Below are 25,462 nucleotides of genomic sequence, written 5' to 3' on the forward strand. Positions count from 1 at the left end.
TGGGCACAGCCCCGTGCGGGAAGTAAGCAGATCAATGGACTCCTAGGTGTGCGGAATCCCCTGCAATTCCGCATTTTAATGAACATGTTGCTTTTTTTTCCGCGATGCGATTTTTTCGCGGAAAAAAAGGCTACATTTGCACAAAAAATGCGGAATACACTGAAAATAATGGGAGGCATATGTAAGCGTTTTTTTCGCGTTTTTATCACGTTTTTATAGCGAAAAAACGCAAAAAAACGCGAAAAATACTGAACATGTGCACATGGCCTGAGGCTATGTGCACACGTCAGGATTTCTTGCAGAAATTTCCTGACAAAAAACAGACATTTCTGCCAGAAATAAGCATGCGGTTTTTCGCATTTTTCCCAATGCATTAAATAGCGGGAAAAACGCAAAAAATACACAAAATTGATGAACATGCTGCTTTTTTTACCGTGATGCGTTTTTTTCGCGGAAAAAAACGCATTATGTGCACAAAAATTGCAGAATGCATTCTAAATGATAGGATTGATATGTATGCGTTTTTATAGCGAAAAAAACTCGAAAAATCCTGAACGTGTGCACATACACTTAGCTTTCATCACAGCAGCTGAATGATTTACAGCTATTAGCCTGCTTGATTACATGTGGGGATTCCCTAGCAACCAGACAACCCCCACATGTACTCAGCCTGGCTAATAGCTGTAAATCATTCAGCTGCCACGATGAAAACTAAATCTCCAAGCAGTCATAAATACTCAGAGGTCACCCCAGCAACGAGTACACTCACTCATCACCAGTGTTGATCTATGGCAAATGCAATCTCCTGGAGGATACAGCCCACGGGCATTTCACAGTATTTTTTTTTTTTCATGAGGGGGGGAGATTTCAAAATGGGTGATTTTGTTCAGGCAGAAAACAGAAGTGTTTCTGGTTGCAGTTTTCAAGGTGTTTTGAAGAGTTTTCCTTGAGTGTTGTCTGCAGCTTATTGATTGGTTTGAAGCAGCATTTGCTTTTTTTTGACAATTCCCGCACAGGCTAAAAAAAAAAATGTCTTAAACACTTATATCTACACTTATATCGACTATAAATGGGGGTGATTCAAGTTTTTATGGTCTAAAAAATGTTTTGTTTTTTTTTAATTTGAAATTTTTGTCCTCATTTACATTTATAGTTCATATCAGTGTCTCCTATAAAGTCTAGCTATAGGCTGGTCTCCATTGTAGAACCATCATGGAAGGCAGGCAGGCAATTCATCGGCATCCCATAATCACCTTGTATGGGGTCTGATTGGTGGCAGGAAAGGACACTGGGCAGGATCAAACTTTAAAGGGAACCTGTTGCCAAGTTTGGCCGATAAGAGATACGGCCATCACCTTTCAGGGCTGATATACAGCATTCTATAATCCTGTATATAAGCCCCCAACCCGACCTGCAAGAGAAGAAAAATAACTTATTATACTTACGTGCAGGACGGTCCGGTCCGATGGGTGTCGCTCTTCTTGGTCCGGCGCCTCCTTTCTTCTTGCTTCATGTGGATGACGCGTCTCCTTGGCACCATGCTACTGCGCAGGCACATTTTTCTGCCCTGTTGAGAGTAAAGTAATGCAGTGCGCAAGTGCCGGGAAAGGTCAAAGAGCCTGGCGCATGCACACGGCAGTACTTTGCTCTGCCCTCGACAGGGCAGATAAGTGCGCCTGAGCAGGAACGCTGTGCCCAGGAGACTGTGGATGACAAAGTGACGTGTCATCCACACGAAGCAAGGAGAAGGACAGGGATCGTAAAAAGATGGGATGTGCCGGACCAAGGCCAGCAACGCCCACCAGACCGGACTGCCCCGCAGGTGAGTAAGACAAAAGTTATTTTTCTTCTCTTGCAGGTGAGGTAGGGGGATATATACAGCCTTATAGAATGATGTACATCAGCCCTGAAAGGTGATGGCGGTATTTCTTATCGGACAAACCTGGTGACAGGTTCCCTTTAAATGCCTGCTGTCTGTGATTGACCGAGCATTTAATGGGTAAGCAGAAGTCATTGGATCACTGTAAACCAACTTGAGGGTGTGTAATACTCAGTGTGCTTAGTTGCATAATACATGTATAATAAAAACTTTCCGGGTCGCACAATTTCTTGATATAAAGATTGCGCAACCTTAATACTTACTAAAGTGACAATAGCGCATTCAGCTGTCAGTTGAGCTGCACTGAAAAGAGTTCGCACAAAACGGTATATGTGCTTATGATCTGGATCATGCCTACAGTAATCATCTGTCACATCTTCACGCTGCAAAACACAATATAATGTCAGACATCCTGAGAAGACAGAACGGAGAAATGTTTTTCAGAGCTAAGATTCTATTAAACAGTAATGACACTTGCTGATATCTAAGAGCGGTCTAGTCCTAGGTCTTACAAGTCTGTGTGCACAATATTACTGCATTGCCAGTACCTTTACAAATAAAAGACACGTACATCTTTCATAGGAAGACAATTTGGCTAAGTATAGATTGCATATAATACAGCACAGTGCAGGCAGTCATCTTCCAGCAGAATGGCAGTCTGCCACCAACTCTTCCCCTTCATAGAATTTCATGAGCACTGTCATCTTTTATCTCCGTAATTTCAAAGTATCTATTCACTGTTGTCGGGTTTTACACGTGCATTACAAATATTGAGAACTAAAGATTAATGCAGAAGAAAAAAGAAAGCACATTTAGAGTTAATCTTTAACCCCTTGCCACCATAGGGTGTACAGTTAAGTCTTTGTGGCTCCTTGCCTTTGATGCAGGCTCACAAGCCGAGCTCGCATCTTTCCCAGCAGATGATGGCAGTCATGTTCAGCAATCATCTGCCTCTAACAGCCACGCATGGAGTGCATCTGAGGAAGTGGACAGGACGTCCACGAAACGCGTAGTTTTATAGCCCTGAATAAAGTATGCAACTCTTCTGAACTCTGTGATTCCCTTGCCTGATTTTGGAGGAGCGCAGATTTGTCGGCATCTTGAATACCCTATCCAGAATCTCTGACAGTGGCATTTACAGGCTGCTGACAGGACATTCAATGCGCCCATCAGCGCCAGAGCTGCCATTACAGCCAGGGGCCTGCTGAAGATCCCATTGCCTGCCATGACAGTACTCCTTTGAACATCAGCTTCTGGCTGGCATTCACATGAGCCTGATTCATGGCATATACAGCAGTAGTGTGGTATGGTTGTTTATAGCACAAGCGATCAGACGATCGCAGATCAAGGGGGCTAACAAATACAGTGAAAAGTGAGATTTTTTTTTTTTTTTTTTAAATATAACAAGTTCAAATCAACTCCATGTACCCCGATTAAAAAATAAATATAAAAACAATACACATGAGTAGCATTACTATGTCCTAAACGTCTGATATATCAAAATCTGAAGTTAAGCCGATCTGTACTCTGAATGACCAAAAAAAAAAAAATTGGAAATGCAGATTTTATATCACAAAAAGATAATAAAGGTGATAAAAATCGTATCTACCTCAAAACGGTATCAAAAACGTTGGTTCAGGGCACAACAAACAAGTCATCACCGACCGAAAAATGAAAATGTTATCGGTCTTGGAAAATGGAGACAAGCTATTTTTTTTCTACTGCTTAATAAAAAAAACAAAAAAAAAAACACAACAACAAAAACTATGCATGTTTGGTATCTCTCTAATCGTACTGACCTGGACAAACATATTGCCATTGAATTTTAACTGAGTAATGAACCTTGTAAATAAAAAAGTGGAATTGAGGTTCGTTTTGTTGCAATTTAGCAGCCATTGGAATTGTTGTTAACACTCCCCAGGGGTTCGTCACAATAAAATGAAAAATTAAAAGTACAATTTGTTGTCCCACAAAAAAGGGCCATCATGTGGCAATATCAATGGAAAATTAAAACGTTACGGCTCTTGGAAGAAAGGGGGGAGAGAGGGGAAGGGGTGGAGATAGAAAAACTAAAAATAGCCATGAAACGATTGGGTTAAGTGCAAATTTGACTTAATTATTATAATTATTATATATTATTTTGGTGGTTTGTGCTTGAATTAGCTTTAAGAAGGCAGAAAGGGTTCAGAGGGAGCAGTCAAAAGGTCGTCCAACAGAATAAGGTCAAACCCGGACGGAGTAGCTAGCACTCTAGGGGATTACATGTAGGGTCTACAAGCCAAACAGCAGGAAGGTCTCGAAAACAGTTGCTAATATCTCTATATATAATCGCCAGTTGGGACTTCTGGCTGCTGTCCCCGAATCCCACAAGGCACCGCGGCAGTGTCACTTGTACTGCGCCTGTGTAAGTGACATACACGTCTCCGATATTCCCACGCAGGCACAGTAACAGCCGCGTCATTACTACGCATGTGCGGGAATAGCGGTGATGTGTATGTCACGTGCGCAAAAATACAAAAATGCAGAGGGATGATATAGAACAGATATGCTGGAAAGTGCCAACGGTGCGAGACCTGTCCGCTGCTCCTGTCAGCACCACTAACCATACACAGATGTTAATTTCACCGCACTCCCAATGCGATAACATCGGGCCTATTTCTAGTCCATTATAATAATTAAAAAAGTGTACTAAAAAAATAAAAGTACAAATTAGTCTTTAAAGGGCCACCGTCACCCCCTCCAGGCGTTATAAACTAAAAGAGCCACCTTGTGCATCAGTAATGCTGCAGTCTAACAAGGTGGCTCTTTTAGTTTTTGTTTCTGTTATTCCCACAATAAATGTATTTATAATTTTGCTGAAATACCTCTCTTTGTACCTGGAGGCAGGTCTGAAGCCTCCTCTTAGAAGCGCCCAACTGCCGTCAGTCATCTCTTGTGATTTTCGCCGCCCCCTCAGCGCTGTTATTGTGTGAAATCCGGCGCCTGCGTTCTGCTCTTCTGCCTTGCGCAGGCGCATAGAGCATTTGCCGTCCTAGCGCTGGTGCCGGGTTCCGTTCTGCGCCTGTGCGGGCAGTGCGGCCACCCTGTTACTGAATCCCCGCCCCGCACTGTGTTATGCATTATGCACAGTGCGGGGCTGGGATTCCTGGGCATGCGCACTGCGCTTGTCAGACGCTCCCCAGGTCCCCCGCCTTTCAGCGTCTTATAGTCCAGATGTACCAGCTGTGGTGGGGAGGTGGGGGAGTGGTATCGGAGGAGCAGCGGGTCACAGAGGAAGGAGCCGGCGGCTCCGGATAACTCCTGTGCCTGCTGCTAAAGAGAAATTAATATGCACTGCATTCCACGTCCATGGGCATGGAGGGCAATGAATATTCATGTCTTCCTGGCATCCTGGTATGATTGATTGGCCCCATCCCCTTTCTGGTATGATTGGCCCCATCCCAGTCCTGATATCAATGGCCCCATCAGAAAAGATTAAAAAAACCACAAGCCTTTACTCTTACCTTCCTCCGCTCCCTCGCAGTCGCAGCGCCATTTCTCTTAAGTATCGGCACACGTGACCGCCGGCCCCAGCAGGAAGCAGGCGGCTGACACTGTGCGCTACTGAAGAGGAATGGATACTCACCGCGATCTCTCATGAATACCCGGTGAGTATTCCGGCTGCTGTGCTCTGCTTGTGCGCAGCGCATGATGTCCCTGCCATGCGCTGCTTACAAGCATTAACCCCTTTACCCCCAAGGGTGGTTTGCACGTTAATGACCAGGCCACTTTTTACAATTCTGACCACTGTCCCTTTATGAGGTTATAACTCTGTCAGAATCACCGGGATCCGTTGAAGCGTTCCACTGTTTTCTCGTGACATATTGTACTTCATGATAGTGGTAAAATTTCTTTGATATTACATGCGTTTATTTGGGGAAAAAACGGAAATTCGGCGAAAATTACGCAATTTTCCAACTTTGAATTTTTATGCCCTTAAATAACAGAGATATGATTTAAAAGTATTTTAATGAAATAAACACAGCGGTTGTTGTAATAATTTATTGCTCTCTCAATCCATTTCCAGGCCCTCGCTTGGCAAAATAATAAACGCACAAGATACATACCTTCTGGTGAACCGTCTCGTCCCACGAGGTAATCCATCTGAAGGGGTTAACTAATATTACAGGCAGGAGCCCTGCTAATGCAGCGGTGTGCTCCTGTTTGTAATTCCCCAGCAAATGAATGAAATGTAGGTCATTGACCTACATTTCCTTCAGTCGCGGTGATGCGCCCCCTGGTGGATGTCCTCATATGACCTGGAGCGTGGGAAAAAGTTCCCAGGCTGCAGTTCATGAGAACATCCAGCAGGGGCGCATCACCGCGACTCAATGTAAGTACAGATCCAGCTTTCCTTTCAGCACCCGGGGATTACAGGCACGAGCGAGTGGTTTATCGCAGCTCGTGCCTGTAATATTAATGAACCCCTTCAGATGGATTACTTCATGGGACGTGACGTTTCAGCAGAAGGTATGTATCTTGTGCGTTTATTATTTTGCCAAGCGAGGGCCTGGAAATGGATTGAGAGAACAATAAATCATTAAAACAACTGCTGTGTTTATTTCATTAAAATACTTTTTAATCATGTGTGTGTGTGTGTGTGTGTGTGTGTGTTTTTTAACCCTTTCAAACAATTGGATTAATAATGGATAGGTGTCATAATTGACGCCTCTCCATTATTAATCTGGCTTAATGTCACCTTACAATAGCAAGGTGGCATTAACCCTTCATTACCCCATAGCCCACCGCTACAGGGAGTGGGAAGAGAGTGGCCAAGTGCCAGAATAGGCGCATCTTCCAGATGTGCCTTTTCTGGGGTGGCTGGGGGCAGATGTTTTTAGCCACGGGGGGGGGCCAATAACCATGGACCCTCTCCTGGCTATTAATATCTGCCCTCAGTCACTGGCTTTACCATTCTGGCGGAGAAAATTGCGCGGGAGCCCACGCCAATTTTTTCCGCCATTTAACCCTTTATTTTAGCAGCTACAGCGCTGAAATTTTGCACATACACACGTGGAATATGCAAAAAAAAAGGGGATATGAGATGGTTTACTGTATGTAAACCATGTCTCATATCCTGTCGGGTTTGTGCAGGAGAAATGAAAAGCCGGCAACTGAATTACCGACTTTTCACAGATATCGCGCTGAATGAAATTTAAATACAGAATATATATATATATATGTGTCTCAATGATATATATATATATATATATATATATATATATATATATATATATATATATATATATATATATATATATATATGTGTATATATATATATATATACTGTATATATGTTTTCCCCAACATTTGAGCACATAAATCCATTAGATGTCGGTTTTGCAAGCCTGCGCGAAAATCTCGCAGTACGGATGCCATACGGATTACATACGGAGGATGCCATGCGCAAAATACGCTGACACACCCTGACTACGGATCACTATTTTGGGAACATTTCTCCGTATTACGGCCGTAGTACGGACGTATAATACGTGGCGTATTGTCTTACGCCAAGTGTGACGCCGGCCTAAAGGCTTTTTTTTTTAATCTTTTCTGATGGAGCCATGTATACCAGGATGGGGCCAATCAATCATACCAGGAACTGGATGGGACCAATCAATCCTACCAGGAACAGAATGGGGCCAATCAATCCTACCAGGAACGGGATGGGGCCAATCAATCCTACCAGGAACGGGATGGGGCCAATCAATCCTACCAGGAACGGGATGGGGCCAATCAATCCTACCAGGAACGGGATGGGGCCAATCAATCCTACCAGGAACGGGATGGGGCCAATCAATCCTACCAGGAACGGGATGGGGCCAATCAATCCTACCAGGAACGGGATGGGGCCAATCAATCCTACCAGGAACGGGATGGGGCCAATCAATCATACCAGGAACGGGATGGGGCCAAGCAATCATACCAGGAACGGGATGGGGCCAATCAATCATACCAGGAACTGGATGGGGTCAATCAATCATACCAAGAACTAGATGGGGCCAATCAATCATACCAAGAACTAGATGGGGCCAATCAATCATACCAAGAACTAGATGGGGCCATGTATACCAGCAAGGGGATGGGGCCAATCAATCATACCAGGAACAGGATGGGGCCAATCAATCATATCAGGAACGGGATGGGTCCAATCAATCATACCAGGAATGGGATGGGGCCAATCAATCATATCAGAATAAGAATGGGACCATGCATACCAGGACTGGGACGAGGCCAATTACACCAAGATAAGGAAGGGGCCATGCATACCAGGATAGGGATGAGGGGGACCATATTTACCAGGATAGGTGATCTTATGTACAGAATTGACCACATTTTTTGCTTCAGATTTTTTTTTTTTCCCTCCTCTAAAACCTAGGTGCGTCCTACATTCTGAAAAATACGGTACCTCTAAACATAGTAAGTAGTGCAGTTATAGGTTTATTCCCAAGTTTGGAAGTTATCCTCTATCCATGGAATAGGGAATACCTTCCCGAATGTTAGAGGTCTGACTGGACACTGTCATTCATGTGAGGTTCTATAGAGCCCCGATTTCAAGATTTGTGGGGATCCCATGGGTAGGAGATAACTTTTAAACTTTTAAACTGAAGAATACCCTTTCCTCAGAAAAATGCTTACATGTCATATGAAAAAAAATATAATTATACTAACAGGTAAGTTGATTTTCTAAATAGTATGACAGCACCATGAAATGAAGGTGCTGTCATGGGTGACGGAAAAAAATGATAACTACATACACTAAAAGGTAATTTGATTTTCCACAACCCATGACAGCAGCCCTTCATTTCATGATGAAAAAAAAATAGTTTTGAGTAGAGTTCAAGTTGTAGCCATTTTTCTCATCCACTAATATCCTAGCAAATAAAAGTCCAGCCAAATACACTGTAAGAAATACTCACTGGGGGAAACCGTGTAATTCACTGCACCACATGAGTACCTGGAGCCAGTACCAGCTCTGCCACAACTATAATGGTATGTGCACATGTTGCGGACTTGGCTGCGGATCCGCAGCGGATTTGACGCTGCGGATTCGCAGCAGTTTTCCATGTCGTTTACAGTACCATGTAAACCTATGGAAAACCAAATCCACAGTGCCCATGCTGCAAAAAATACCATGCGGAAACGCTGTGGTTTATTTTCCGCAGCATGACAATTTTGTTGTGTGGATTCCACAGCGTTTTACATCTGTTCCATAATGGCAATCCGCAGGTGTAAAAATGCAGGTGAAATCCGTGGTAAATCTGCAGATAATCCGCAGGTAAAATGCAGGGCGTTTTACCTGCGGATTTTTCTGAATCTGCGTGGAAAAATGCGCACACGAATCCGCAACGTGTACACATACCCTTAAAGTGTGACCGATAGTCATCGTAATTCTGTAGAAAGAGTTGTCTAATTATCATCAGTTAAGGTACCTTCACACTAAACGACTTTGCAACGATAACGATAGCGATCCGTGACGTTGCAGCGTCCTGGATAGCGATATCGTTGTGTGACACGCAGCAGCGATCTGGATCCTGCTGTGAAATCGCTGGTCGTTGCTGAAAGTCCAGAACTTTATTTGGTCGTCAGATCGGCGTGTATCGTCGTGTTTGACAGCAAAAGCAACGATGCCAGCAATGTTTTACAATGGTAACCAGGGTAAATATCGGGTTACTAAGCGCAGGGCCGCGCTTAGTAACCCGATATTTACCCTGGTTACCATTGTAAATGTAAAAAAAAAAACAGTACATACTCACCTTCTGATGTCCCGTCAGGTCCCTGGCCGTCTGCTTCCCGCACTGACTGTGAGCGCCGGCCGGCCGTAAAGCACAGCGGTGACGTCACCGCTGTGCTCTGCTTTTACTTTACGGCCGGCCAGAGCTCACAGTCAGTGCGGGAAGCAGACGGCCAGGGACCTGACGGACATCAGAAGGTGAGTATGCACTGTTTTTTTTTTACATTTACAATGGTAACCAGGGTAAACATCGTGTTACTAAGCGCGGCCCTGCGCTTAGTAACCCGATGTTTACCCTGGTTACCCGGGGACTTTGGCATCGTTGGTCGCTGGAGAGCTGTCTGTGTGACAGCTCTCCAGCGACGCTGCAGCGATCGGCATCGTTGTCGATATCGCTGCAGCGTCGCTTAATGTGACGGTACCTTTACTGTGATAGGAGTTTGTGTTCCCTACCATGTGAAGAACTTGTGTGTAACAGTCCATACAATACCATATAGTAAAGGTAACACAGTAACAGTTATTAAGGTTGAAGGAAGACTTTAAAGGGAACCTGTCACCCCCCCAGGCATTTGTAACTAAGGCTACTGTCACACTAGCGTCGGTACGGGGCCGTCGCGCTGCGTCGGCCCGAGGTTACCGACGCATACTGTGCAAGCGCCGCACAACGGGGGCAGCGGTTGCGGTTTTTCCAGCGCATCCGCTGCCCCATTGTGAGGTGCGGGGAGGTGGGGGCGGAGTTCCGGTCGCGCATGCGAAGTCGGAAATGGGGGACCGTCGGCACAAAAAACGTTACATGTAACGTTTTTTGCTGCCGGCGGTCCGCCACAACACGACGCAACCGTCGCACGACGGTTGCGACGTGTGTCAATACGTCGCAATGCGTCGCTAATGTTAGTCTATGGGGAAAAAACGCATCCTGCAGACAACTTTGCAGGATGCGTTTTTTCGCCAAAACGACGCATTGTGACGTATGCAAAAAAACGCTAGTGTGAAAGTAGCCTAAAAGCCATCTTGTGCTGCACTAATGCTGCATTCTGACAAGGTGGCCCTTTTAGTTCGGGTCCCTGGCACAGCTGCAATAATCACTTTTGAAATTTTTTGAAATTTGTCCCTCATACCGTGAAATCGCCAGGGGGCAGGTCTTTCCCCTCTAATCCAGACGCCTCACAGCCGTCACTAACGACCTCTGTGCGCCGGGCGCCGCCTTCTCTTCCTTCATTACTGTCCCCGGCGCCTGTGCTGTAAGTTCGAAGGGCAGTGCAACTGCGTATGACTGAAAAAAAACAAACAGTGCAGGCGCCGGAGACGCTCATGAAGGAAGAGAAGGCGGCGCCCAGGGCACAGAGGGCATGAGTGACGGCTGTGAGGCATCTGGATTAGGGGGGAAAAGACCTGCCCCCCTGGCGATTTCACAGGTATGAGGGGCAAATTACAAAAGCGATTATTGCAGCTTTGCCAGGGACCCGAACTAAAAGAGCCACCCTGTCAGAATGCAGCATTAGTGCAGCACAAGGTGGCTCTTTTAGTTACAAACGCCTGGGGGGGGGGGGGGGGGTGACAAGGCATCCAGTCCCCTCTTAAATTTAAGTAATGAGTCACTCATTACAAGATCATACGGCAGAGAGTTCCATAGTCTCACTGCTCTTACAGTATAGAACCCGCGTCTGTTATTATGCTTAAACCTTCTTTCCTCCAGACGTAGAGGATGCCCCTTTTGTCCCCGTCTCAGGTCTATGATTAAAAAGATCATCAGAAAGGTCTTTGTACTGTCCCCTCATGTATTTATACAACAAAATAAGACCACCACTTAGCCTTCGCTTTTCCAAACTAAACAGCCCCATGTGTAATAACCTATCTTGGTATTGCAGACCCCCCAGTCCTCTAATAACCTTGGTTGCTCTTCTCTGCACCCGCTCTAGTTCAGCTATGTCTTTCTTATACACCGGAGACCAGAACTGTGCACAGTATTCTAAGTGTAGTCGAACTAGTGACTTGTATAGAGGTAAAATTATGTTCTCCTCATGAGCATCTATGCCTCTTTTAATGCATCCCATTATTTTATTTGCCTTTGTAGCAGCTGCCTGACACTGGCCACTGAATATGAGTTTGTCATCCACCCATATACCCAGGTCTTTTTCAGTGACAGTTTTGCCCAGTGTTTTTCAATTAAGCACATAGTTATACATCTTATTACTTCTACCCAAGTGCATGACCTTACATTTATCCCCATTAAAGCTCACTTGCCATTTATCAGCCCAAGCTTCTAGTTTACACAAATCATCCTGTAATATAAAATTGTCCTCCCCTGTATCGATTGCCCTGCAGAGTTTAGTGTCATCTGCAAATATTGAAATTCTACTCTATATGCCCCCTACAAGGTCATTAATAAATGTTAAAAAGAAGAGGGCCCAATACTGTGGTACCCCCCTGCTAACCGCGACCCAGTCCGAGTGTGCTCCATTAAATACCACCCTTTGTTTCCTCTCCCTGAGCCAGCTCTCAACCCACTTACACATATATTCCCCTGGACAATTAAGTTTTCCTGAGGAGCCACAAGAGACTGTTGTAGAGAGCCAAACAATGAGGCTGAAATGAATTCTCCTTAATATTAAGTATAATTATATTAATTGTATCACTTAATATTGAGCAGATGTGCGTATGATGACTCACTAGTACTGATAATGCAACGTACGGTAGGGCTTACTGTAACATGTACCACTAGCAGCTCATCAGAACCACATAATTTACTGCTGTTTATAAATCATACGCTCCTGTTATTCAGTCCTTATATCTTGATCAACAGCTCCCCTCATAGTAGGATGTCCTCACAGCACAGTTCATGCAAACACACACCACCCCCCATATACAGTATAATCACTGCCCTCCTATATACAGGAGGAGCCCACACACAGCTCAATATATGCATTAAGATCCCACACTCAGCCCCCGATACACAATATGACCTCATACACAGCTCGTCAAATGGTATCATGCTTCTGCACATTTAAAAAAAACACAAAACAAACCAAAACAAAAAAAACAGACACTTGCCTTGCTCCCATCCTCCCGGAGTTCTGTTTAGTTCTAGGCTCTGAGCACAGAAGCAGCAATGTGGTGATGACAGTGTCTGCTGTTCCAGTCGCACACGCTGAAAGGAGGAAGAGTGAGCCAGCTCCTTACTACCACTAAGTTCCCTGCAGATAGGGATGAAGTGCATGGGAGGGTGGTCGCATGGTACAGCCCGTGGGCCACTATTTTCAGCCCCTCGGCGGTCTCAGTCCGCGAGCCAGAAAGGAACAGCCAGACGGCCGGATGTGACCAGCACTTCGCCCAGGTCTGTCATATAGGAATTCTGCTGCCTATATGCCTGGTGACACAAATATCCCACCCTCAGAGGTCACTATAAACAACACCCACCTACTTACATTGTTTCAGAATGAATTGAAACTGGTACTTATGTACAGTAACATTTAAGACACATTTGCTAAATAGCAACAAGTAGAACGATATTAAAAGGGTGACCTGAAATCACAGAGGCTGAAACAAAAATAGTAACAGATGTGCACACATTTATTAAACCTAAGCACATGAAGGCAGAAACATCTCACCGTTAAAGGATGCAGTTTTTCATCAAATATGTCCAAGGACCTGTCCGAATCTCTAGAAAACAGTAAAGTATCCTCATCATAACATTTTTCAGAAATGTTTTCATGTGTAGACACGGATACAAGGTGTTCAAAAAATTGGACAGCAATATAGTTATGTAATAAAATGAGTTCATGACCTTTATGGGACAGGCTGTTATGGTTGTGATGTCGTAGGAGTGTCTTAACGTTCTCGTGCAATCATTACAATGTGTGCACAGTATATGGCCAGCTGTAAATGGACCCTTAACTGCAGTATGCATACTCCCAAGTGCGGGAAAGGGGTTAATAAAGGTGTTTATTAAGTCATTTCCATAGATTTATGGAGAATCCACAGATGAGCATTTTCCATACCTGTTCTTTATGTGGTAGTATATTGCTAAGGTAACACTGAAAAACAAAAGAAACAGAAAGGTAAAAAAAAATGCAGTTGTAAAAGGAAGCAAAACTACCATGGAATAGAGAAAATGAAGGACTGCAAATTGGGCAAGTTAGATATAGTCCCTAACCTTATTCAGGCACTAACTAAACAGTATAGGCCCGGACTACTTCAGACATGGCTGAGCTAGCCCCAGTTATGTCTAATAAAACAGCTATTGTCCATAGCAACCACTGATGGTTGCAGTTAGGTGCCCATGGCCTGTACAAACGCTTTTCAAAGAGATTCTGGCTTGTTTCTTACCTCAACATCAAGACACATCCAGACTCGCTGACGATATGTGCACACTGAGTATTTGCTTGCAGAACTTTATGCATCTCTTTGCAGGAAAAATGCTGGGGCAAAAAGGTGCGTTTTTGGTGCGTTTTTATATGCGCTTTTGTACGGCAATGAAGGTTTTTTTTTTAGCTAAATAAAGATATTTAAAAAAAAACAAAAAAAAAAACTATTTTGTGATGTAATTTCTTGGTTCAACACCACTTTTTTTCATGCTGATGTAGTGGCATCAGAATAATAGGATTAGAGCTTGGTGTCAGCAGCTGTCATTGACACATAGCCCTAGGCTTAGTTATGAAAAGGTGTCAGCCCCCCCTCCTTTTTACTAGGTCGATAAGTAAACACAAACACACACTCGCACACAGTCACCAGCCTATGTATTAGCATTAACAGAACAAAAGTACACAAGCTGTAAACAGACAACTAAAGAAAAATATAAAAAATAAAAAGTAGCATGGCAACTGCGTAATTTTAATAACCAGCAGAGGGAAAGCCGACGGCTGAGAGCTGATATTTATACCCTGGGAAGGGGGTAATACCCATGAAGCTTCCCAGGCCAATAAAATCAGCTCACAGCTGTATACTTAGCCTTTACTGGCTATTAAAATGAAGGACTCTCCCCACAAAAAATGACGCAGGGTCCCCCTATAATTAATAACCAGCAAAGGCTATGGAGACAGCTATGGACTGATATAAATAGCCTAGGAAGGGGCCATGGATATTGCCCTCCCCGGCTAAAAACATCAGCTCTCAGCCGCCCTAGAAAAGGCGCATCTATTAGATGTGCCAAATCTGGCGCTTAGCCTCGCTCTTCCCACTTGCCCTATAGCGGTGGCAAGTGGGGTTCATGTTTCTGGGGTCAATGACACCTTTGTATTGTCAGGTGACATCAAGCCCACAGGTTAGTAATGGAGAGGAGTCTATAAGACACCTATCCATTAGTAACCCCATAGTGATATTGTATAAAAACACACAACCAGAATAAAGTCCTTTATTTGAAATAAAGGCATAGACTCCTTTACTGAATCTTAATTAAACCATACTCACGGAACGCCTAATCAACCGATGCCAACGTCTCCTGCAACAAAAATAAAACAAACAATATTCCTCACCTGTCCGCCTGAGAAGATAACCCATAATGTTCCACGACGATCCTGATCACTTTGAGAGGAGTTACATCAGTGATGTGACTGCTCTGAAGGACAGCCGTCGATACACTGACAGGAGGTAATCGCTCCTGCAGTGCATCACTGTGCTGCCGTGAGAGAGTTCGCCGAAGTTCATCTGCTAATTAGCACTGGTGTTCTCCCTTACGGCACTATTGCTGCATTGGGAAGATCTCACGTAGCTGTGCCGTAAGTGAAAGCACCAGAGCTGATGAACACCGGTGAATTCTCACGGCAGTGACAGCAGACGTAGCCTGATGGGAGAAGTAGTCTCATCCACCCACGTCTGCTTTCCTGCGGTAAGCTTTTTACATCAGGTCACCGCTGCGGGTCAGTTAGCAGCGGGGTCACGCTGACATCTGACAGCATGATCCCGCAGCGCTCTGACCGACAGTCTGCGGTAGAGTTACCGCGGGTGACAGTCGCAACTGCGGGATTACACTGACATCTTACAGCATTACCCCAGCAGCGCTCTAACCGACGGTCTTACCAGCGGTAGCATTACCGCCGATAAGAACTACCGCGCCCATGCTGTCACTCACATGACAGTTTGGGAAACACCAGAGGAAGCCAGTAAAACGCTAAATAAAAACTCAGCAAATCTGCAAACATTTTTTACCTGTGTTTCTGTTGCGGATTTGACTGACTCAATTTAGGTCAATGGGTGCAGAAACGCAAAAAGAATTGACATGCTGCAGAAAAAAAACACACTGCAAATACACACGGAAATTTACTGATCATTTTCACAACACTTCAGGACTGTCACTGAATAAGCTTGCATAAGAATTCGGTAACGTTTTTGGCCCATTTCCGCGTGGAAAAAATGCATCAAAATCGCCCAGTGTGCACATAGCCTCAGTCTCCTCATCAGACCGACTTAGATCAACACCTACCCTATTTATATCCAGAGCTAGCCAGGAGCACTAATCAAAGCCTGTAGAGCTAGAATCTAACCATAGCTTAACTGGCACTGCTACATACCCTGCCCCTCTGCCCAAAGCAGAGGACTGGGCACCATCTGCCAACCCCACAGTGACTACAGGGAGCCACTTTATCAAAACTGATTTTGTGAGGGCATGGCCAGTTTTGCATTACCTCCTGTGGGACTGCTTCCCGGTGGGCCTCAGGAATTCTACAGGACTTTAAATTGACCCGAGAGGCAGGCTCATGTTTGATGACAAGTGTGACCTGGTAACTCTGCTCCTGTCTTTGGGTACCAATTTCCAGCCATGCTGTCTTTGGGAAGGTTACAAATTTCCTGCTACTTTGATATATGGAATGTTGGCCTACAAGTGAGCTAACAAGCAAAGGGTTTCAAGCGAGTTTCCTTTCAGTGTTTTGGCAGGTTGTCATAATATATAGGAAAATAATTCCTTCTCCCTGGTCGTTGTACTTTATAGTTGCCCTCTCCCACCTTATAGGGTCCCTACCCCTGGTTAAGGAACCTGTTCTCCCCCACCGATCCCAAGGCTTTAAACTGTCACACTCGATCCAACCGATTATACCCCTGGATTTTTCCTCTTGGGTCTTGAGAAGGCGCTTGTTACTGTCTCTTCACTTTGTGCTCATGACACAAAAAATGATTAAGCCTGGCCCCTTGCGGTTACCAACTGTCAGCTCCTGACTCCTGGGGAATCCCATTTACATTTTCTAGAGTACCTTTTACTGATCAGTCTGTGAGCTGGTCAGCCCCAAAGTTGTCCTGGAACTCTGAAGGTCAGGGATATTGGCTTCTTGGGATGCTTACTCATCCTCCCTTCTAGCTAGTACAATGAATGGAAATTCACTCTCCTAGCCAACTCCTGGCGGCATATTGGACTACTGGGTAGAGATTGGCGGACACCTGGATGTTCGGGTCAAGCAGGTTCGGCCGAACAGTTACTAAAAGTTTGGGTTCGGGTACTAGAACAGTAACGGGAACCCATTCACTCGAATGGGGGGCCCGAACATCCTGTGTTTGCCACGCTGTCATGTGCATGACAGCGCGGCAAACACCGCTTCTGATTGGCGGTGAAATCATCCCCGCCGGTGAGAGCCGAGGTTCCCATGCTGCCAAAAGACAGCATGAGTGCTCAGCTGTGATCGGAGGTATAACGTTTGCCTCTGGTCACGGGTGTCAGCGGATGGGATTACAGCTCCCATCACCCGACACCTGCTGCTACCAATAAGAGCGAGAGCAGGAGCAGCAGATGGGTATATTCATTAGCCGACTCCTGCGTTGTAAATAAATAATAATAATAAAAAAAACCCAGAGTGGGTTCCCCTGTATTTTTAATAACCAGCCAGGTAAAACTCACAGCTGTCAGCTTCAACAAGTTGTGGAACATGTCTCGTGCTGCAGCCATTTTTTGCATCAGGTCTAACATCTGGGACCAAGGTGGCATGTCCCTTTGGAAGCGCTATAGGTGCACCCATTGCACTCTGACTGCGAGGGTGATAGCCAAACATGAAATAACAGTCTTTCAGAATGCCGTATTCTTTTGCACCCTGCAGGGCAAGGTCGTAGCATGCTTTCTGTGATACCCCTGTAAAGTATGGAGCTAGGAGTCGGTTTCTCTCTGCCACCCTCTAAATTAGTCAGTAAAGCCTTGAAAACATCCTCCAGAGTCTTCTTCTGTAAAGCCTACAATACCAGTCGCCTCACCTGGATACCTTCACTTTGACTGGTAGGTAGCTACCGCGTTCTGAGGGGCCCACCTAGGACTATGCAACCTTTATCTGTACTGCACCCTCCGTTCTGTAAACTGCAGATCGCTTTAAGTCTGCAGTCTTTAGGAACAGCCGAGGCCCAGACACTCGTACAGGACATCAGAATCCTGGAGACTCTGACGTCCTGTATGTACGCCGACGTGATGACAGCACATTGGTCCGTCCAGGCCTTGCCTGTGGATTTGTCAGGATCCTGGATTAGGTGAGTATATGGGGCATAATACAGAATGGAGGACCCTCATGCAGTGTTGGGGTTACTGTGGGGGACCTTATACATAATAGCAGCTACTGTGGGGGCCCTTATAAAGTGTGAGGGTTATTATACAGGACAGAAACTGATGTGGGGAGCACTATATAGTTTGAAGGCTAATGTGTGGGATATTGTACAATTTGGGGGTTAATGTGGGGTCCATAATACAGTTTGGCGCCTAACATAGGGGTGGCTACAGTGGGTGCCCTCATAGAGTATGGGGGGCTTATACATTGTACGGACAGCTGTGAGGGTTGTCAAAGTGGGGGTCGTTATACAGAGTGAGCTAATGTGGGGGTCATTACACCGTATGAGGGCTAGTTTGTGGGCCATTATAAACAGCTATTATACAGTTTGAGGGCTAGAGTGGAGACTACTGTGAGGGACATTATATAGTGTGAGGGTTACTGTAGGGGGTCATATGTTTTGGGAGAGCAGTGGGGCCATCATATTATATATAGCAGAACTGTGAGTCCACCATAATGTGTGGAGGGGCGCTCTGGGCTCACCATACTGTATATAGGGGAATTGTGGAGACATCATACTGTATATAGTGGAGCTGTTGGGGCATCATACCCTGAAAGGGAGCTGTGGGCCCACCATACTGTAAATATGGAAGCTGTTGGCCCACTATACTCTGTATAATGCAGCTGTGGGCTTATATTGTATTTAGAGGAACTGTATATTGGGGGACTCCGTGGACATCATTAAATGTTAAATTGTAACTTAATAAAAATTATTGTAATAGGGGCACTCTATTGTGACATCAAAGGGGCAAAATGTGAACACTTTTCTAGGGCATTAATATTTTCCAGGGGGCAATTTTACCATATAGGGGGCACACAGGAAGCATTCTTACTGTGGAAGGGGCATAGTGGTGGCATTACTATATGGTGCAGTAAGAGGAGTACTGTTTATGTGCCAAATAGCAGGTCAAGTAATAGGGGCTCAGTATTGGGGTATCAGCAAGATGAGCAGGTTGGGAATAGATGGGGACGGTGCAGAAAATGTGCGAGGTCAAATGTGTCTGTCTGGGCCAGATGGAAAGGCCGGGAGATAAGAACGACTATCAGAAAGAACATCAGCTGTAAGTTACTATATATAACTGTACTGTAATTTCATGCTCTGCAGGACTAGCATCTACCACTATATGGTGGTAGTATCAGTGTTGGCCTTTGAATAAAGATTTATTTTCAGTATCAGAAGGGTCAGCTGCTGAGGTTCCCCATTACGCACAATAAGGGTTTGCCATCATAGTTGTAATCTGGGTTAACAGTTAGGGGCCCACTCAGATATTTTGCCCTCCCTGAGATGAACCCCTAGCTATGCCTTTGCTGGCCCCGACAGTTTCTGCCAGGAGAGTCTTCTGCAGCTGATGGTGAAATTGCTGCAGAAACTGCGGCTTTAACTCTTGCTATTGCCGTTGACACTGCCTGATCAGGAGTTTGTTGGTTTCCTGTTGGGTCTGCTGCTGCGGCACCTGGATTAATTGCTTACAAGCTCCTCCATGCTTTCAGACAGTGTCCTTAAAGCTGTGGCTGCCTTTACCCAGGAAAATCAATCTTTACACTGCAATCGCCTGTGCTCGCTGAGACTTCACACTCGTATTACATCCACCCATTACAGGGATTCACTTGCTCTTGTAGGCATTAGGTCTTAGGTAGCGTTCACAAAGGAAATTAAGTTTTGGTCCAAACACATGCAGTTTTTATTGCTTTCCACAGTTTGCACAGCACCAAAACAACAAAATCAAACAAAAGCCCTAGCTTTGCCCAGGCGCTAACTAAACAGGATAGACCCTGACTGCTTCAGACACGGCTGAGCTAGCCTCATCTCGGTCAAACAAAACCACTATCGCCCATTGCATTCAGTGATGCTTGCAGTTTGATGCACATGGCCGGAGTGGTCTCTTCTCAGATTCTGGACTGTTCCTTTCCTCAGCTTCAAGACACATTCAGTCTGCTCAACCTCCCCAGCAGACTGACAGAGTGACTTCAATGAACACCTAGCCACGATGAGCTTGACTGTATTTATGATTAAGTGTTTCACTACCCGAAACTGGTTGTTTTATCTACTACCATGGCACCGACTGGAGTGTTTTCTAGTCACACCAATAAAGAAGGGGTTTTGGATTTTCCTGGAGCTTTTCTCTTTACATTTATGTTGGCACCAGTACTTACATAGAACCATGTGCACTGAGCGGACACAACGTTTGTAGGAACACTACAAAAGTTTTATTTCTGATGAGGACTAACCACCTACAAAGTTTGCACGTGTAATTAAACAAAAACAAAAAAAACCTCTGCTTAGACCAACTAATTAAAACATTGCAAAAGTATTACCATTCGTTTCTCTCTTTTATTCACACCTTATAGTGAAAAGGACAAAACAGGAAAATCACCACAGATAATACTTATTGTAAATGAAACCTAGACACAGCCTTGTAGCCGCTAAACAAGATGTACACACACACACCTATCTATATAAACACATATACACACACAAATCTATCTATCTACCGTATATAAACACATACACACATCTATCTATATAAACACATATACACACACATCTATCTATATAAACACGCATACACACACACACATAAATCTATCTATATAAACACATACACACACACAAATCTATCTATCTACCGTATATAAACACATACACACATATCTATCTATATAAACACACATATACACACACATCATCTATATAAACACGCATACACACACACACACACACACACACACATAAATCTATCTATCTATATAAACACATATACACACACATATACATCTATATAAACATATACACACACACATACCTATCTATATAAACACATACACACACATTTATCTATCTATCTATATAAAACACATATACACACACATATACATCTATATAAACATATACACACACACATACCTATCTATATAAACACATACACATTTATCTATCTATCTATCTATATAAAACACATATACACACATAAATCTATCTATATATACACACACACACATAGATCTATCTATACACACACACCTATCTATACACACACACATAGATCTCTATATACATACACATCTGTCAGGCAGTAAGAAGAATTGACCTTTTGGCAGTTATGCAAAAGCTAAACGTTATCTACTATATAATTGTCTAAGGGTCACTTCCATCTGTCCTTCTGTCTTTCTTTCCGTCACGGATATTCATTGGTCGGGGCCTGTGTCTTTCATGGAATCCAAGTCGCTGATTGGTCTCGCCAGCTGCCTGTCATGGCTGCCGCGACCAATCAGCGACGGGCACAGTCCGATTAGTCCCTCCCTACTCCCCTGCAGTCAGTGCCCGCCATCTGCTCCATACTCCCCGCAGTCACGGCTCACACAGGGTTAATGCCAGCGGTAACAGACCGCGTTATGCCGCGGGTAACTCACTCAGTTACCGCCACTATTAACTCTGTGTGACCAAGTTTTTACTATTGATGCTGCCTATGCAGCCTCAATAGTAAAAACATCTAATGTTAAAAATAATAAAAAAAATCATTATATGCTCACCATCCGCCGCCTTTCCCGCTCCTCGCGACGCTCCGGTGACCGGTCCATGCAAGCGGCAGGTTCCGGTGCTAAGGATGGTATGCGACAAGGACCTGCCATGACGTCACAGTCATGTGACCACGACGTCATCACACCCTGGGACCGGAAGCTGCCGCCTGCACCGCACACAGGTGACAGAACTATAAGGGGCCCTTCGGAAGGTGAGTATATGTTTATTTTTTATTTTTTAACCTGTGACATACGTGGCTGGCCTATATACTACGTGGGCTGTGCACTATACTACGTGGGCTGTGCACTATACTCTGTGGGCTGTGCAATATACTACGTGACTGGGCAATATACTACGTGACTGGGCAATATACTACGTGACTGGGCAATATACTACGTGACTGGGCAATATACTACGTGACTGGGCAATATACTACGTGACTGGGCAATATACTACGTGACTGGGCAATATACTACGTGACTGGGCAATATACTACGTGACTGGGCAATATACTACGTGACTGGGCAATATACTACGTGACTGGGCAATATACTACGTGACTGGGCAATATACTACGTGACTGGGCAATATACTACGTGACTGGGCAATATACTACGTGACTGGGCAATATACTACGTGGCTGGGCAATATACTACGTGGCTGGGCAATATACTACGTGGACATGCATATTCTAGAATACCCGATACGTTAGAATCGGGCCACCATCTAGTTGTATTATAAATATCTAAAAAACTTTCGGCATCATTCACACATCAAGCATTAATCAGTCTTTTTTTTTTTTTTTTACTTTTGTCTGAACTCAAGTTAAGGCGTGAACTCAAGAATACATTCCAGATCTACTTTCAGTCACTCACCACTTTATTGTGCTTCGGAGATTAGGCTGACTGACTGTGCTGTCATCTAAGAATATTGTAGAACATGAACTGTACTTCTTTGTAAGTTGCCCAGGAGAGACCTGTTTAAAAAGAACAAAAATTCAATGTATTGCAAGAACATCTCAAAGACAATATGTCTTATGGGTGAAGAGTCTGCATAAAGTAATGCCTCAGCTTACAGGCAGATGGCGCTGGAGTACTGTAAAATGTCAGCTAAAAGGAAGGACGGTACTTTATTATATAGTAACATTGAAATATTGTTTGTTTGTTGCTGGATTGTAAACAGAAAATGTAAAAAAAAAACAAACAAAAAAAAAAACCTGGATAACTTATAAAGGGATATGGTATACAATAAACCAGCAACACACAGATTGAAGCTTCTGCACATGTGCCGTTTTCATTTTAGAGATGGAAGTGTCCTACTTGATATAATAAAATTGAGATTAATTTAATCTATATTAAAATAGGGAAAACACATGCCGTGCTTAGGTGCCTGTACAGAGCCTACTCCTATGTATAGCCATGCAGAGGTTAAGTTCATGCCACAAGCTACCCAGGAAGGAGAGATTCCAAACTATGGGAAAGCAAAGAGCTGTGGAGCCAATGTAGCCAGTCCTCACATGTATTAGAGACTTTCTCCCCATTACGTAGGAGCCATCATAGCGAGAGACAACTTCCATAAAGACGGCAGTAGCAGTGATTTGTATTAACGCCTTCTACATAGTAGCAAATGGGATTCACTGCTGACCGACTCATCACATGATGGAACCCAGTGTGCACATAAGAGTGCAGCAGGGTGGTCCACTTTAGCTTTTTTTTTTACAGAATCTATAACAGAGGCTGCTAAAGGTATGTGCATACAACGTCTTTCAAGTGGGCGAACCCTCCAAGTTTTTAAGACAACAACGCATAAAGGGGTATTCCCATCTCCAAGATCCTATCACACTATGTAGTAGGTGGTGTAATAATAATATTAGCAAATACAGCTCTGGCAAAAATTAGGAGACCACCACATCAAAACCCTGTCATGGGCAGCCCAATCTCCAGACCTGAACCCCATTGAAATCCTCTGGAATGTAATCAAGAGGGAAATGGATAGTCACAAGCCGTCAAACAAACAAGAACTGCTTACATGTTTGCACCAGAAGCAGTGTGAAAGCCTGGAGGAAAGCATGCCAAGACGCATGAAAGCTGTGATTAAACATCATGGTTATTCCACAAAATATTGATTTCTGAACTCTTCCGGAGTTAAAACATTAGTATTTGTTGTTTCTAAATGATTATTAACTTGGTTTCTTTGCATTATTTGAGCTCTGAAAGCACTGGGATTTTATTAATTTTGACTATTTTACCTTTTCAGAAAAAAAATACAAAATGTATTGCTTGGAAATTCGGAGACAAGTTGTCAGAAGTTTATAGACTAAAAGAACAATTTACATTTTACTCAAAAATTTACCTATAAAGAGAAAAATCAGACAAAATGAACATTTTGGAGTGGTCTCAATTTTTGCCAGAGCTGTACCTTCAGTCAGAAATGTAGCATAGTTCTTCAGATTCACTATTTCGCTTGCCCCATGTACAGGGAGTGGTGGTAACCATAGATGCCTAAGCTACTGCAATACCTTTCATGAGGCAAGCGATATCGCAAATCTGAAGAACTATACTACATCTCTAATTGGAGATATTTGCTAATATTATAATTACACCTACTACATAATGGGATAGGATCTTGGAGAAGGGAATACCACTTTAAGGAAATGTCAGGGGTTTTTTTTATCCCTGGAAGCATCTTTTTCAGTTGTTTCCTGGGCTTTAAAGGTTTGCAACTGTTGGCTTTTTTCCGAGCAAACTTTGTTTTTAGTATTTCTACAGGGTAACGTTTATTCTTGTGGAAAGTGACATACCAGCCCTGGCATGTCAAGGTAAGGAGGCTTATTCAAAGTGCTGTGCTCCTCTGGGAAATATAATATGCAAATTGCTCTTCAGAGAGAAAAAGGACTTGTACCTGTTGGAAGTAGCGATCCTACAAGTCACAATCAACCCTTTAACAAGTCTTGTTATAGGACTTAGGAAAAAAGCCAAATCAGAATCTCCATTTGCAGACACGGTGTTTCGGGGTGTTGCCCCTAATCAGAGCAACGTATGAGAACGGATTTGGCTAAAGCTCTGGACTGAGGTCTAAGGGGTAAGGTTTCTCCTTGTGGAGAGTGACATACCAGCTCTGGCATGTCAACAACATGCTTCCAACAAGGTGGCGCTATAGAGTTCAAGTCCTCTTTCTCTCTGAAGAGGCAGTTTGCAAATACTAGTATTTCTATGTCGTCTTTTTAACAGGTTTATTTTTTTTTTATTCCAACAAATGAAGAAGTCATTTGAGTTTTTTTTCCATGCAAAAATGCTGTCAAAATGCTTAAAAATACACCCAGACATCTTGTGAGCCTTCCCATTGACTTGTTTTAGGAAGTATTGAGCGACCTCTGAAGAACAGTCGGCCACTTCTAGTTGCTTGGCATCTGTAGAAACCTGAAGCGGTTACAAGACACTCCAATGGCTGAACAGAAGAACAAGAAAACGTTTTTATACAGAAATGTGCACGTCATTCTTCTGAACATTTAGTTCAGGCTTTTTCAGGCAGTATTTGGAGCAGCATCCGCCAGAAAGAGGTGTGCACATACCCTAGTGGAGGGAATGACGTCTAGTAGATTAGTCACTTCATTGCTGCGGGTACACATGACATGGCACATTGTATCTTCTGGTACTGGCAGGACCCCCAAAACTAAGGGGATTCAGGAGGTAAGTAATACTTTTGTAGATCATTCCCAAATCCTAGAAATCCTGTTAAACCTGTTTAAGTAACCAGTAATGACATGGAGAAGGGCCATA

The 25,462-nt window shown here is 44.0% G+C and overlaps 1 protein-coding gene across 2 annotated transcripts in view; it reads right to left on the reverse strand.

Annotated features, from left to right (window-relative positions):
• Window positions 1–25,462, reverse strand: part of CCNYL1 (cyclin Y like 1) — a 110,101-nt gene that overhangs the window by 25,421 nt on the left and 59,218 nt on the right. For both annotated transcript variants that reach the window (XM_077275722.1, XM_077275721.1), the window contains exons 4-7: window positions 22,559–22,659; window positions 13,652–13,687; window positions 13,262–13,313; window positions 2,143–2,262 (exon numbers count right to left, since the gene is read on the reverse strand). In XM_077275722.1, the coding sequence (XP_077131837.1) occupies window positions 2,143–2,262; window positions 13,262–13,313; window positions 13,652–13,687; window positions 22,559–22,659 (309 nt within the window). The remainder of the gene's footprint in view (window positions 1–2,142; window positions 2,263–13,261; window positions 13,314–13,651; window positions 13,688–22,558; window positions 22,660–25,462) is intronic.

Source organism: Ranitomeya variabilis, chromosome 7 (genome assembly GCF_051348905.1).
Source record: "Ranitomeya variabilis isolate aRanVar5 chromosome 7, aRanVar5.hap1, whole genome shotgun sequence".
Taxonomy (NCBI): Eukaryota; Metazoa; Chordata; class Amphibia; order Anura; family Dendrobatidae; genus Ranitomeya; species Ranitomeya variabilis.